The sequence below is a fragment of the Ipomoea nil genome, unplaced genomic scaffold (assembly GCF_001879475.1).
Source record: "Ipomoea nil cultivar Tokyo-kokei standard unplaced genomic scaffold, Asagao_1.1 scaffold2662, whole genome shotgun sequence".
NCBI classification, from domain to species: Eukaryota; Viridiplantae; Streptophyta; class Magnoliopsida; order Solanales; family Convolvulaceae; genus Ipomoea; species Ipomoea nil.
The window spans coordinates 1,768,683-1,784,121 of NW_017619090.1; the positions used below are offsets into that span (position 1 = coordinate 1,768,683).

At 33.5% G+C, this 15,439-nt stretch overlaps 2 protein-coding genes across 2 annotated transcripts; one reads left to right on the forward strand and one right to left on the reverse strand.

The window, feature by feature from the left end:
* Positions 1-2,448: 2,448 nt before the first annotated feature.
* LOC109154936 (dehydration-responsive element-binding protein 2A-like) lies at positions 2,449-4,419 on the forward strand. The gene is made up of 2 exons (XM_019302669.1): positions 2,449-2,675; positions 3,356-4,419. The coding sequence occupies exons 1-2, from the start codon at positions 2,650-2,652 to the stop codon at positions 4,167-4,169; spliced, it is 840 nt and encodes a 279-aa protein (XP_019158214.1). The 5' UTR covers positions 2,449-2,649; the 3' UTR covers positions 4,170-4,419.
* A 7,592-nt stretch (positions 4,420-12,011) lies between these two features.
* Positions 12,012-12,614, reverse strand: LOC109154922. The gene has a single exon (XM_019302661.1). The coding sequence runs from the start codon at positions 12,612-12,614 to the stop codon at positions 12,012-12,014; it is 603 nt and encodes a 200-aa protein (XP_019158206.1).
* Between the last annotated feature and the right edge of the window lie 2,825 nt (positions 12,615-15,439).

The window sequence follows — 15,439 nt, forward strand, 5'->3', positions numbered from 1 at the left end:
AAAGTAACTTTGTTATTCAATTTCATTTTGTATTCACTGCAGTTTCAGTTCAACACAACTACAATTTCATTTTGATATAACAACAGTTTCATTCGTTATTTATAGGCTCAAATATGTGAAAATGTTTTTAATTTTATTTTATATACACTATAGTTTATTAGAACAAAACTACATGATCATTTTGATATAATTACAGCTTCATTGTACAATATACACTCAAATATGTGAAATGTTATTCAGTTTCATTTTATATACACTGCAGTTTCATTTCACCACAACTACAGTATCATTTTGATATAACTGCAGTTTCATTTGATAATATAAAAATAATACGTGAGACAGTGTCGATTTAGATATACTGTAATGTCAGTTTAGATACACTATAGTGTCAATTGGTAATTAATATACAAAAAATGCACGCTTTGTTAATACTAATGGTGCGCCATTTCTTTACTAAAAGAAACGATGCCGTTTTGACCTTGGTACCACGATATAACGACCCATTTTAAGTTGTTCAAGAAAATCCATTCCAATCCAAAAGTGTTGCCTTGTTTGGATAAGCTAGTCAAATGATGTAGTAAATTGACGTGTCCTTAAATCTTTGGGCCGACATTTAACAGAAGTTTATCAGTAGTTAGTTCCGGCGGTCATCGGATAACTAACTTGGCTTGTGTGCTGTCTGTCTAACGTACGAGCTAAGAACTCACAAATTAATTTAATGTCACCCCAAACATCTCGGCCCAAGTGAGAGCATTTGCCGTGAATGGTCCTGCCACGTATGCGTCCACGTGTTCACATAGGGGAAGTCGTCATCAGCAACGCCTCTGCTTCACTATCTACATTTTACGATAAACACTCGTCATTTAGTGATTCATGCAAACAAGACACGTGGCTTACATGCAGCCCGGATGGATTTGCAGTTGTGGTCCCACTTATTCCTTCCTTCTTTTTTTTATTCCATACTCAATCATCTTTATTTTATAATAGAGTTTTATCGAGATCCGTACGTTTTTAATTCAATGGTTCAGTAAATAGTGTTTAAAAGAAGAAATTGATATTTGAACTTTGATAACAATAATATGAAGATTATGTTTAAAGTAGACAAATATCTTGTACATACAACATTTAATTATGTTTTATATTTTTCCAAATATTCTGTCGAGTAGAGGTATGAGAGTCGTTGTCTATATGAAACAGCTAAGCAAATGAGTAAAAATTAAAAATATAATCTGAGAGTCTAAATAATTTTTTTTAATAATATAATCAGTACAATATTGTTGGACTAACTAGTTAAATAATTAATTTAATAACTATATTATTTTACGTTCAACTCTCTATGGAAGTTTCTGTAAGCAACATATTTTTCACAAATAGTACACTTTTTTTCATAAATTACAAATTTATAATATAATAATAAATTAAAAATATTATCATTTTTATTCAAAATAATCGATATTTTATTAGAATAATGAAACACATTTATTCCTTTTAATTTTTTTTTTCTTCTAATTTTCATCGTAACTAACATAGCGCTATATATGATTAGATTCTTTTGTATTTTATTATAAGTAGGTAGAAAAAACTTAAGAGGAATAAAAAATTTTCATTTTACAATTTAATATTATAAATTTTAATAATAATAATAATAATAATAATAATAATAATAATTATAATTATTATTATTATTATTATTATTATTATTATTATTATTATTATTACATATAATAGGCATGAGTTTTATACATGTATATAATAAAAATAATGAAGGATAAATTAGTCATTATAACAACCAAAGTAAACTATTTTTAAAAATTCAAGAATAACTAACTTAATATTAATTTTGTTTGTGCAGGCTTAGATCATTAATTTAGTAAACAATATTTAGGAAAAGAAACCAATATTCGAATCTCGATAGCAATAGTGTGAGCGTTATGTCCAAAGTGATCAGATCCATTGTATACCGACATTTAGTCATGTTTACTAAATCATTAAGTCATAGTAATTTACCGTCTCTCAAATGTTCTGTCGGGCCGAAATGTAATAAAAAAGTAAGAATTGAGCAAATTGTTGTGTGCACCATAAATATCAGGTACATTTTTAATATATTAAAAGTATATTATTTTTGTATTGAAGATACATTATTTTTATACAAAAAGTACATTATATAAAATAATGTACCCTTAGTATATTAAAAATATACTTTCAAAAAACATTACGTATAATAATAATGTAATCTTAATATATTAAAAATATATTTTTATTTATGACCATCATGGTCCATGTAATAATAATTTTAAAAATAATACTCGGTATCTTTTTTCATGACTTTTTTTATTTACCTCCAGGCCCTCCGTTAGATTAAAAAAAATAATAATAAATAAAAAAAAATAAAAAAATCTAGCTCCACTTAGATAGCTATAAATATCCCGTAGCAATCCAGGAAAAACGGATTTCAGTGTCTAAACGCTTTCCATAAACGCTAGTTCATTCGAACGTTAACGCGGTTTCCGTACTCAGCGCGGTTTTGGGGTTTTGGTTGCAAAGAGGAGAATCATCGATTCCGGTTTTGGGGTTTTGGTTGCAAAGAGGAGAATCATCGATTCCTGTTGGGGTTTTGGTTGCAAAAGGATAATCATCGGTTCCTGTCGCATGACTTCTGACCATAGTACTCAGAGGTACGATCTCTATTAGGATCTTGGGTTTTAATCGCTTTTGGAATATGAAATCATATTGGGAATTTATAATTGCTTCTTGATATTTTTTTTCTCTTTCTGTGGAGTATTATCCTTGTGGGTTTAGAGATATTGTCGATCTTATTTGCCGTTTTATGTTTGTCTTATTTTTCTTGGTTTAGGATTTAGGGTTTTAGAGGTTTTTGTAAGTAATGCTTTAGTTCTAGGTTGCAATTGATGAATTAGTACAACCTGATAGGAATGCTAAGATATAACCCGTTTGTTTGGATTTCATTCACTGAACAGAGGTCTGGTCCTGGGGATTTTCTTCCTTTATAATTGCTTCTTGATCTTCCTGATTTGAGGGAAGCTAAAGACTTTTGTCTCTATTTGATATCCTGTCTTTGGTGGGAAATTTTGTGCAAAATTCTTAGTTCATATTGCTAAGTTGTTACTTAAATCTTCACTCTCAGAGTCTCACCAATTCTTGTATATGATAGTAGTAAAACTGCACACTATTCAATGGCAATTTGGTAGTGAAAGAAGTTTACATATTGTGTTGTTAAGGAAAGCTAAAGACTTTTGTCTCTATTTGATATGATATCCTGTCTTGGGGGCAATTTTTTTACTTCTTGTTGCAAAGTTGTTACTTAATACCTAATTGGATGTTATGTTCCTTGCAGAGATCCAAAGATGGTGATTCTTGATGATCAAGCGTCGTCCAATGTGGGTTCTCTACCCTTGGATAAGAGGAAAACGAGGAAGAGAAAGGACGGGCCTAAGAATGTTGCTGAAACACTTGCGAAATGGAAGGAGTATAACAAAAAACTCGATTTTATGGAGGGAGGAGGGAAGCGTTTGCGCAAAGCTCCTGCGAAGGGATCAAAGAAAGGGTGCATGAAGGGCAAAGGCGGGCCAGAAAACGTACGGTGTAACTATAGAGGCGTCCGGCAGAGAACATGGGGGAAATGGGTAGCTGAGATTCGGGTGCCAAAACGAGGAAGCAGGCTTTGGTTGGGCACTTATGGCACCGCGATTGAAGCTGCACTAGCGTATGATGAAGCTGCTAGAGCAATGTATGGTCCTTGCGCCCGCCTAAACCTTCCAAATTACACCAAAACCGAATGCTCTTGCTTGCCTTCTGCATCGGCATCAGACTCCACCGTGGCTTCTAGCCTCTCCGAGATAGAAACCGCAGCTTCTTCCAACATAGAGCCACTCCACTCGGACAAAGGGGATGGAGGCAAGGCAAAAACCGAAGAACCATTTGATCTTACTGCAAATCTAGATGACTTCTCTTGGGATGAAATGTTCAATGTGGATGACATCTTAGGCGTTTTGAACACTCCCCTCAATGTCCCCGGTGATACACCGGGCTCGGGCACTAGATCACTGGAAGATCTGAGCTTTCTGAACCAAGAAAGGGAAGACGATTCGCGCTTCGACTTGGATGGTGTTGGGTTTCTTGACTTCAATTCAGAACTGGGCATTTGGTGAGAAAGGAATTGAAGCTTGTAAGATATGAATTGAAGAAGAGCCTGTAAGAATCTCATGGAGTGTAAAATAGTGCTGTGATTATGATCCTCAGATCTTGATTTGGAGCTGTGATTTCCTCTTAAATTTGCTATTTCTCTTAAGTTTTTGGAATGGGGAGATCGAATTGATTGTTAACTACACTACGTTGGTGATTCAAATTCTTTGTGTATAATACTAATGACTCTAACCCGATTTATTTGCATTCTTGAAATACTTTCTCACTTTTAGAAATGGATTTTATTTTTATATATCATATCTATAATATATGGACTATGGAGTAATACTATAAATAACATTTATATTTTAGAAAATATTGAGCCCGGAGGGTGGTGATGTCGAATTTACAATCATTGCACATTTTGTAATCCTTGTAATACATTGTAGATTAAAAAAAAAAAAAGAATAACGTGAAAATAGAAATACATTTTCACAAAAACAATATTATATTATATAATAAACAAGAATAGTACTGCAGATATATGAAATATGAAAATAATGTCCTAGACACAATAATGATTAGGTCAGTTTAGAGGCAATTGTTATGCCATGGACTCGGGTCCACTTACACCTTGTAAGGTGAACTCACGTTCAAAACGCGCGTTGAAATAACGGTGTTATTAGCAACATCATTTCCTCAGTCAATATATATATATATATATATATATATATATATATATATATATATATATTTGAATATAGAGTTCAAAAATTGTGAATATAGAGTTTAAAAATTGTGAATATTGAGTTCTGTAATTTTGTATAGAGTTAATTTCATTTTTGGTCCTAGATTTATAGGTGAACGTTCACTTTTAGTCATTTTTTAAATTTATTTATCAAAACATCTTATTTTGGTCCTAGTATTATTGTGGCATGACCAATTTTGGTTCTCTATCAACAAAATTGTTGATATTTCGTTAAATATAAGGACATTTTGATCTTTTTAATGCAAAGTGTGTTGACTAATGTATCTTATGTTTATTTTTTGAAAAAAATCATAATTGAAGAGCGAAATGCTCTTGTATTTAATGCAATTTCAATGATTTTTTTGATAAAAAAACCAAAATTGGTCATGTTACAATAATACTAGGATCAAAAAGGGATGTTATGATAAAAAAGGAATAAAAGTGGTCTGCCACTTATAAATTTAGGACCAAAAGTGGAATTCTTTTGTATATTATATGTAGAGTTCTAAAATTGTGAATATATGTAGAGTTCTAAAATTGTGAATATAGAGTTCAAAAATTATGAATATAGAGGAACAAATTGTGAAGACAAACAACAAATTAACGACAATGAAAGAATTATTTAAAAAAAAAAAATTCAAACGGCGTTGTTTTGAAGCAAAACGACGCTGTTTTGGAGCTGAGTCCTCCTTGCAAGGTGGATTTGGGTCCACAACATAATTTGCCGTTTAGAGGACGACAAATTATTGTGTGGACCATGGTCCACACAATTGTGTGGAACATGAATATTAGATACATTTTTAATATATTAAAAATACATTATTTTTGTACTGAAGATATATTATTTTTGTACTAAAGGTACATATATAAAATAATGTACCTTTAGTATATTAAAAATGTACTTTAAAAAAATGTACCTCACGTACATAAATAATGTACCCTTAGTATATTAAAAATGTATTTTTTATTTATGGTACATACAATTATGTGGACCATAGTCTATGTAATAATGATTGTTAGAGGACTAGTTTAAACTGAAAACGACAATAAATCACTTTTATTGAGAGAAAAAAGTTGAAATTTGATAGTTACTAAATTAATAATTTGGAATTGCCTTTTTATATATTCAATATGTGCCTCCCGGAGCGAACTGGGTGGACTGGACCGTTAAACGGACAGAGAAAGATTCGTTCCACAATGTGTGGTTGACACCAAAAAAAAAAAATGTTTAGTCTGGTATATGTATAGAGAATTAAATTGATGTACTGATTAATGACTTTTAGCCCCGTGGTCCAGCTTGGGCTTCATGTTTACCAGTCCCCATTAGAAATTTGCAACCCTTACTTTTTGACAAATAGTTATGCTGTGCAAGCGTGGGTTGCAAAACGACGTCATTTTGACTAAAAACGCGTGTCTCGTTTTTTTAAAAAAAGAAATCAGTTTCCATTCTCTTCAATAGTATTATTGTGGATATATAGTTATGAATTTGTGGATATATAGTTATGTATTTATAGATATTTAGTTCATTCATTGTGGATATTTAGTTCATTCATTATGAATATTTAGTTCATTCATTGTGGATATTTAGTTCATTCATTCTAGATTTTGTGTTATTCATTCACTGTGGATATATAGTTATGAATTTGTGGATATATAGTTATAAATTTGTGGCTATATAATTCAAATTATGCACACAAAAAAATGCTATTGCCGGGAATCAAATCTAAATTATTATTTTTTAAAGTGGGACGCGTGTTTTTAGTTAAAACGACGTCGTTTTTGCACACGGTTGCACAACATAATTTGCGCTTTTTGACGACCTTGTTAGAGCAGCCATACCATGACTTTGTAGTAACTAGTTCTAGTTATATTTTCTTGAAAAAATGTACAAATAGGGCTTTGGTATTAATTGTGACACCCCGTAAATCTCAATAATATTCTGGAATTTATTCCAAGTCAAGAAATGTTTTACAAAAAAGTCCAAAAGTGACCTCAAGATACACAGGGCCATTTTGGCCTAACAACCTGTAAAGCTACAACTACTACTAACCATACTTTTTAAGCCAATTGGCCTTGACGCCAAGCTATCCTCACCCAACTCTATAGGCCCAATCTTCCTCCAAATATCTTTCCAATATTAGCCTCCCTATTCCTCATCAGTCCATCCTCATAACCTTCTTAAGCTGCTGTCCATCCTGCATTAGTTTAACCTGCCCTTCTTTGATGCCATTGGTCCCATGTATCCTCCTTTCCTTTATTCAAACCTGTTATGCATGCATAAGAAGGCCAAAACCAATGTCTAAAGCTATTTCACCCCAATTGAACCCTAAGCCCCCACCCCAAGAGTGCAAGGTCAACCTCCCCGCACAGAAATCTGTATTTTAACCGGGCGGCCACTTATGCCCTCACTCAAGGCAATGAGACCCATTCTTAGCCCACAAGATGGCACCCTTTACTAGTACAAAGCACTTGCATAAAGGGACCATTAGATAGCCTAGAGCCTCTACCCTTAAAGTGTGGGCCAACTCAACCCCGTACAGAGCTCTGCATTTTTACCGGGGCAAGTCTATGCGACCCAACACCGTAAGCAATAAAGGAGCTCCACCATACAAATCCCTTTCCTTATAGCCAACTTCTATCTTTTTTTTCTTTTCTGCTGTTTTATTTTCCATTCTTTCTAACTTCTTTCTTCCCCCTTTGTTGTTTTTTCTTTTCTTTTTTTTTTTTTTTCCCAGATTTTCATCCCTTTTAATTCTCTTTTCTTTTTTCTTTCAACCCCAAACCTCCAAGCAAACCCAGCCCTCAATCAAGGATCATAGCTTAGACATTGGGTGGTCTTCTTATTTAGCACAGAACCACCATCAAGTTCAAACCCCATGGGACATAGCTCAGTACTCTTAGCTCACAAGATGGCACCCCCTATTGGTATCACAATACTTGCATAAGGGGGCCATTTCACCTCATGAACTAAGCAATACTGTACAGGATAAACCAATGCAAACAGACCTGCAAGCCAAGAGAACCACCCACAGCCACTAACCAAGTGGGAAAGCTATACTTACAGAGCATACTTACAAATAGGCAATTGAACTATTTGGAGGAATATTATGCTGTGCAACCGTGTGCACGGTTCCAATTCATAATTTCTATAGTGTAGATTTATAATTTCTATACTGTAGATTCATAAAATCTATACTGTGGATTCATAATTTCTATACTGTAGATTCATAATTTCTAAATTGTATAGTTATCAAATTATGAACATATAGTTCTGTGCTTTGTGAATACAGAGTTCAACAATTGAGAATACGAACATCGAAAATTATGAACATATAGCTCTATAATTATGAACATATATTTATAAAATTATGAACATATAGCTCTATCACATGTTCACAAATTTAATACGTACTATAGATCCATAATTTCTATACTGTAGATTCATAATTTAAATACAGTAGATTCATAATTTCTAAACTGTGCGATTGCGAAGAGCGAATGGAATGTTTGAATGCAAAAGGAAACCGCCTAACGCCGTTAACCGCAATGAAAAAAGAATTTTTTTTTTTAAAATTTGGAACGGCATCGTTTTGCAACAGTGTGCACCATGCATTTTTCTTCTCCGGTTCTTCATTCGCGTATGCAACTATCGCTTCTCTATTTTACGTTTTTTTTCTCTCTTTCGCAGTTGTGTATCCTTGATTTTCTGTATGCATTTCAGGAAAGTCTGTAAATTATGTATTCTTGATTTAAAAATACCGCAAGCAATCGAAAAAGAGAGAAAAAGTACAAAATAGCAAAGCAATAGTTGCAGACACGAATAAGGAACTAGAGAAGAAAATAGATGAGGGAGGAAATTAAGGCGTCAAATGCTTACATGTAGTTCAAATAGGATAATAAGAAAAAAAATATAAATACACATGACATTTCAATAAGTGCAAACATGTTGTTAACCTGCTAAAAATGATAATTGCTATTTTTTTTTTTTTGAGTTCATGGATGAATTTGAAGCTTATTTGAGTTCGGTAGCTTATTATTAATTGCTATCTCCAAATAGCAATGTTGCAAAAATCGCACCTAGGCGCCATTGCGCCGCCGCGAGGAACGGCCTCCTCCGCGGCCGGCCGGCTAGGTGGCCGCCTAGACCGCCTAACCGGCCGGTTCGGCGGTTTTTTTTTTTTTTTTTTTTTTTTTTTTTTTTTTTTTTTTTTTTTTTTTTGAAAATGTCGGAAAAGTTTCGGAAGGCATAACTTTTGACTCGGTTGTCCGATTTGGACAATTTTTTTTTTTCAAATCACGTATTTTTTCGAGATCTATCCACCGCTTTGGTCCACTAATTTTTCAAAAAAATGCTTCTTTAGCTCTTAATTTTAGTTTTTTATGTATTTAGATGGTTTAAACAATCTTTTGAACACTTTTACAACCACTTTCGTAAATAATTTCTAAGAAATAACTATAGAAACCTTATGTTTTATTACTAAATTTTAAAATTTTTTAATTTTTAATTTTATTTTTAATTAAAAAAATTTAAAAAAATTAAAAAAAAAATTAAAAAATCGGCGCCTAGGGGGCGCCTAGCGTGTTTTGTAACATTGCCAAATAGTTCAATGACCTATTTGTACTCCCTATTTTCTTTCACTATAATAAAATTCAAATTAGATCAACTATTATATTTGATTAAAAGAATTAGTTAAAAGTGTACCAATATTTTTAGCAAATTATTTTGTGGACCCGAGCTCACCTTGCAATGTAGATCCGTGTCTAAAAATACACAATTTGCACACTAAATTTTCACAGATCAAATTGTGAACATTCAGTATGTAAATTGTGTATTTTGGACTCGGAGTCCACCTTGTAAGGTGGACCTGGGTTCATGTTATAATTGCTGATATTTTTTTATTGTGATACTAAACTGCCAATTTTCATAAAGTTGAATATAATTGATGGGTATATTGAAAATGATCCAAAAATAAAGACCAAGAGCCCATAACCTGGGCGGTCTAAGAAGGTGGCATGAGGCCCAAGATAAGCGATCTAGGCTCAAGGTTGGCGATCTGAAGCAAGAAGGTGACCTGATCGAATAGAAGAGCCGGCGGCCTTAGGTGAAAGACTAGGACTAGGCAATCCAGATCGAGAGACTTAGATGAGGCTACCTGAGTCGGGTGGTTGGACACGAGACCCAAGTCCGGGTCCGGGGCCTCTGCATATGCGACCGGCCCGTGGTGATCACTATTCCACCCTCGGAGCCTACCTTGCACGACTGGGCCCACCATATGGACTTTGACATGGTCCTGTGGTCCACCACGAAGTTAGCTAATTAAATTGGTTAAGACTTTCATGTATATATTGATATTGTTTTATTCTCCTACAACATCATGTCCTAAATTATTACAAAGTAATCGCATTCCTACAAATTAAACTTCTTGTAATATTTTAGCTCTAATTCATCATCCAATACTATTACAATTCTACTCAATTATTCAATCTCTATTGTAAGCCTTTTAAATGTGTGTACTTGCTGAGTAAGCCTTTTAAATGTGTGTACTTGCTGCCGACTGTGAAACCACTTGCATAGTTGCATGAATTAGTCTACGCTATGGCAATGAGCCATTGATGATAATAAATGCTCATTTAGTCATTTCCGTACCATTTTATTTTGAATGCTATGACTCTATTACATTGTAATATCTGTTCAAATATACTTTCTCAACCTGATGAAGCACACAGAGTCAACAACGTCTCGACTGAGGCTTAATCTCATGACCTTCCATGTGAGAGAGGTCACTACATGTCATCTGAGTACAAAGTGCTTGGCAGTCATTTCCGTACCTAAATTTATATAATTCTTTTTATATTATACCCAGCTAGAAAATTCATATTTCTTACTATAAAATGTTAAAAAAATTATTAATATGATTTATAAAATCATTACTGTAAATTCATAAAATTATTATATTGTAAGTTTATAAAATCACATCTGCAATTAAGTTTTTAAAATTATTATTGTAAACTTTATTACAGTTTCATAAATTCACTATTATAAATTCATAAAATCTATATTTTAGGTTCATAAAATTAAACTACAACAAAAAATTTTTAAACAATAATTAAAATGATACATCAATCTAAGTCAAATGAATCATGAATAACAACGGATGATCGGACCCTACACCCGTACGTTGGGGTAGTCTATGGAGTATGGATATGATGTGTCTTAAGACAATGCCAATATCTATAACTTCTGCTCAGTCACCCTCGCCATTAACCAAATAGTGCTATATATGAAACCATAATTTAACTAACTTGGCCGAATTGTTGATTTGATAATACTAATAATAAATAATTTTAGAATTAAATTTTATTTTTTTATCATAGATTTATAGGTCTCAATTTTGTGATAGGAATAAAAATCTAACTCCTGATATGCGGATAGAAGCTAGTCTTAATTAAGTCTAACTTTTCATTCACTAAATCAATATAGGCCGGTCCCCCCCGGAGGGCTTATAAATATATATGATCCTTTAATTATTAAATGAGTTGCGAATTCAATCTCTCGACTATTAAGACTTTAAAGAAGCTTTGATTGTATGTAGGGTTTTATGGTGATATATTTGTAACTATATATATATGAACTATATGTGTGTATGTAAATTCTTCAGCACTCACTACATCCAAATACAAAAAATGAGAAGGATGAGATTTTTTAACCATTACCAACCATTACTATCCGATGGTGTGTACTGACCTACTACTTGAACCAGCCGCTACTATCAAGGGTGTGGACAAAGTAAATCACCCTATACGAGATAGGTAAATCATACTAAGAAGATCTTATGTGACGAACTTGACTGAGAAGAGACGGGCAAGAATCAAAATATCAAATCATAACATTCAGGTAGGAAAATCATTATTTCACCCATGACACCCTTTTCAAGACAGGTTGTAATTTTAAAATCATAAGTAATTTCTTTTAAAATTGATGAGGCAATTATTCATTATTTTCCCATGAAATACTCTAAAAATTTATTCATGATAATTAACACAAAAATTGAGGCAATTAACAAGCATAGAATCATTACTGCGTGTGATTAGGGTGGCCTTCTAATGCACTCAACATGAACTAATAACCGTGACCAACAATGGACAATAATGCCCTTTTCATCTTCCCCACACGAAAACCCTTGGAGCACAGAGTCGAGGTCGGAGAAACGCCGCCGGCGACCGGATCACCGAACTCATCGAATCCTACATCCGACCTCGACCGCCGGTGCCACCGCCGCCGGTTCGTTAAAGCCACCGCGGAGGAAGACGAGAACGACGACGAACACGACGGGGAAGCGGAGGGAGACCAGAAAGAGTTAGGCGGAAAAACATCGCCGCCGCCGCCGGTTTTCTTGGAAGAACCCTTGTGAAAGAAGAAAGAGGGACACGAAAACCTCGGTTTCCTCGAGGGTTTCTGCACGGATTTCACGGCGGCGGACTGGTACGACGGTGGAGGAGTGAGCGGCGGCGCAGAACCGCCGTTAAACGACGGTTTAGGTGTTCCCGGCTGCGATTCCCAGCAGAACGGAATCGAACCAGAAGATCCTTCATAGTAGTAGAATCTCAAAGACGATTCGCCGCCTTTTGAACAATTTTCCTTCGTCAAAAGTCTCGAGAAAAACTTGTCGTCATCTTGCTTGATCAGCACAACTTCTGGATGGGTCGTACTACTGTTCACCATTTTTCTTCTTCTGCAGTTTTTCTTGGGATCTGCAGATTGAAGAAGAAGAATTGAAGAAGATGATGAAGATAGTAGGAGAAGGTGAAAAGGAAAGATGGATTTGAAGAGGTATAAATATGGGGGATTTTGGGTAAGTTTATTTAATTATTATGGTGACACCATGCATGGCTCAAGATTATTGACCATATATATCTTATATAAGTTATATATGTATATTATTGCTATATATAATACTAGTAAAAAGGTTTAGTTGAAACGGATCTTTAATTTAACTAACATTGATGTTATATATACAAGGAAAATGACATAATTAATATAATTGATCACTTGTATTCAAGGGGAATGACATAGGTCTTGTTTGGCAAGCTAGATTATGTATGCCATGGGACAATCCAGATTTGCTAATCACAAAGTTTCAATTTTAACTCGGGTGGAAATTATTTAATGACCTTATTGGTTTGAGTCGAGTATCTATGGGCAACTTAGGGCATCTTAAATACTGAGGTTTTTTGGGTGTTTTTTAGGTGCCAAATAAGAGAGGGAGGAGGGAAAGAGAAGGAAAAAAAAAAGAGTTAATTCCATTCTTGGTCCAGATTTATAGTTGACATTCCACTTTTAGTCCTTTTTTATTAAAACATCCCCATTTAGTCCTGGTATTATTGTGGCAGAGTAAATACCGGTGGATCGGAGGTCCTCTGACTTTGGTGGCACTGCCACTTTTAGTTCTCAACTTTTAAATCAACCACTTTTAGTCCTCTTACTTTTTGTTTCTAACCATCTATGATCCTTTCGTTAAACTTGACCATCTAATGCCGTTTTTTAAAAGATAATTCAGTCGTTTCATAATTAATTTATTAATTATTATGTTTAATTTCCTCATCGGAATAGTCAAACAATGGTTTCCCAGCTATGAACGTGTACAAAACCAACTCGTGAATCAAAATGGCGTACAAAAGCTGGTACGAAGGTTGTGCTAAAACGACGTCGGGATATCTCGGTATGACTCAGCAAACATAATAATTAATAAATTAATTATGAAAGGTCTGAATTATCTTGTAATACACGACATTAGATGATCAAGTTTAACGGAAGGACCATGGCTAGAAACAAAAAGTAAGAGGACTAAGAGTGGTTGATTTAAAAGTTGAGGACTAAAAGTGGCAGTGCCACCAAAGTCAAAGGACCTCCGCTGGTATTTACTCATTGTGGCATGACCATTTTTAGTCCTACGTCAACAAAATCGTTGAAATGTCGTTAAATACAAAGACATTTCGATCTTTTTTATACAAAGTAAGTTGAATCGCTATATTATTTATGTTTTTTTTTTTTTTTTTGAAAAAACTCATAATTGAAGACCGAAATACCCTTGTATTTAACGATATTTAAATTGTTTTGTTGACAAAGGACCAAAAATGGTCATGCCACAATAATACTAGAACGAAAAGTATATGTTCTAATAAAAAAGGAGTTAAAGTGGATTGTCACCTATAAATCTAGGACTAAAAATGGAATTAACTCAAAAAAAAAAAAAAAAAAAAAAAACAGGAGTCTGACGCAAAGAGAAAGAAAAAACAGAGGCAATGATGCGCCATTGTGCGCGAAACGCGCAGCTGTGCGACTGCACCTCCTCTTTCTCTGTGATGTGAGACCCACGAAAAACTCATCCCTTTCATGATGACCTCATATTTTCTCTCTCCTCCACATTATCTATGCTATTCTCAAAAATTGTGCAAAATGACTAACGAGGATGCTCTTAGAGCATCTACATCAGAGGAGAAATGGGGGAGAATTCACTACTTTTGAGGCCAAAATGCCATGGTGGCAGAGAGAGAATCAAGAGAGAGAAGGGGTGGGGAGCATCTGCAAATGTTGGGATATTACTCTGCCCAAGAAAAAAAATTAATGATGGAGGAAAGAGAACCAATAAAGAAATGACATGCTTATTTTTTATATATTTTTTTTTATAAAATCAGTTTTGATTTTTTTTTTTCCCCTCCCCTCCCACATTATTCTCTTTCCTACTCACTCTTACATTCTCCCCCTAATATCTCCAACTGATATGGATGCTCTTAGGCTTGTTTACCTTTTTATAGTTATTTGGCACAGAGTTTCACTGAGAGCGCACCAAAAAATTATGTTTGGTAAAATTAATTATTTGTTAAAAAATAGTTTAGATCCAAATTCCAAAAAAATAAATAAATAAATAAACTGTAAACCAAGAATTGACTTTTTTATTTTTCTAGTAATAAAAGTTTGATTCTCTTTATCTTTATATAAGGTTGGTCATGTTTAATAAAAATGAACGATATTAAGTAACATATATATGTTGAGATTACCAAGTAACATATATATAAATGATGTTGAGTGACATATATATGTTGAGATTACCAAGTAACATATATAAATGATGTTGAGTAACAAATATATGATATATATATATAAACAAGTGAAAAATAGGGAACATAACACGTAGTCGACTGGGAATTACCAACCAATTCAGATTAATTCATCCAAACTAACTCGTAGCTTATTAGGTATATAAAAATTATAAATTACTCCTTTCAAAAAAAAAATTGTTAAATTACTTGCGTTCAAAAAAAAATTATAAATTACTTACTCTATACTTTAACTAAACAAACTTTTATCATCTGAACCATAGTTCTAATTTGGGGTGGGATTTATTTGAATTATTATATGCATTGACCCTCAAAAGTTGAACAAAATTTTAGATTTTGGATTAACCCAATTAGTTATTTGTTAAATATTTTTTTTAGTAGGTTATAGGACAACTCAACTGGTCTAGTAAATGAAAGTACCGGCAGATA

What these genes read in the sequence shown, in the direction of transcription:
- LOC109154922 (XM_019302661.1), bottom strand. Translation starts at nt 12,614, where the DNA reads ATGGTGAACAGTAGTACGACCCATCCAGAAGTTGTGCTGATCAAGCAA.
- LOC109154936 (XM_019302669.1), top strand. Translation starts at nt 2,650, where the DNA reads ATGACTTCTGACCATAGTACTCAGAG. An exon ending in TCTGACCATAGTACTCAGAG is followed by an intron (nt 2,676 to 3,355) that starts GTACGATCTCTA and finishes TGTTCCTTGCAG; the next exon opens with AGATCCAAAGATGGTGATTC.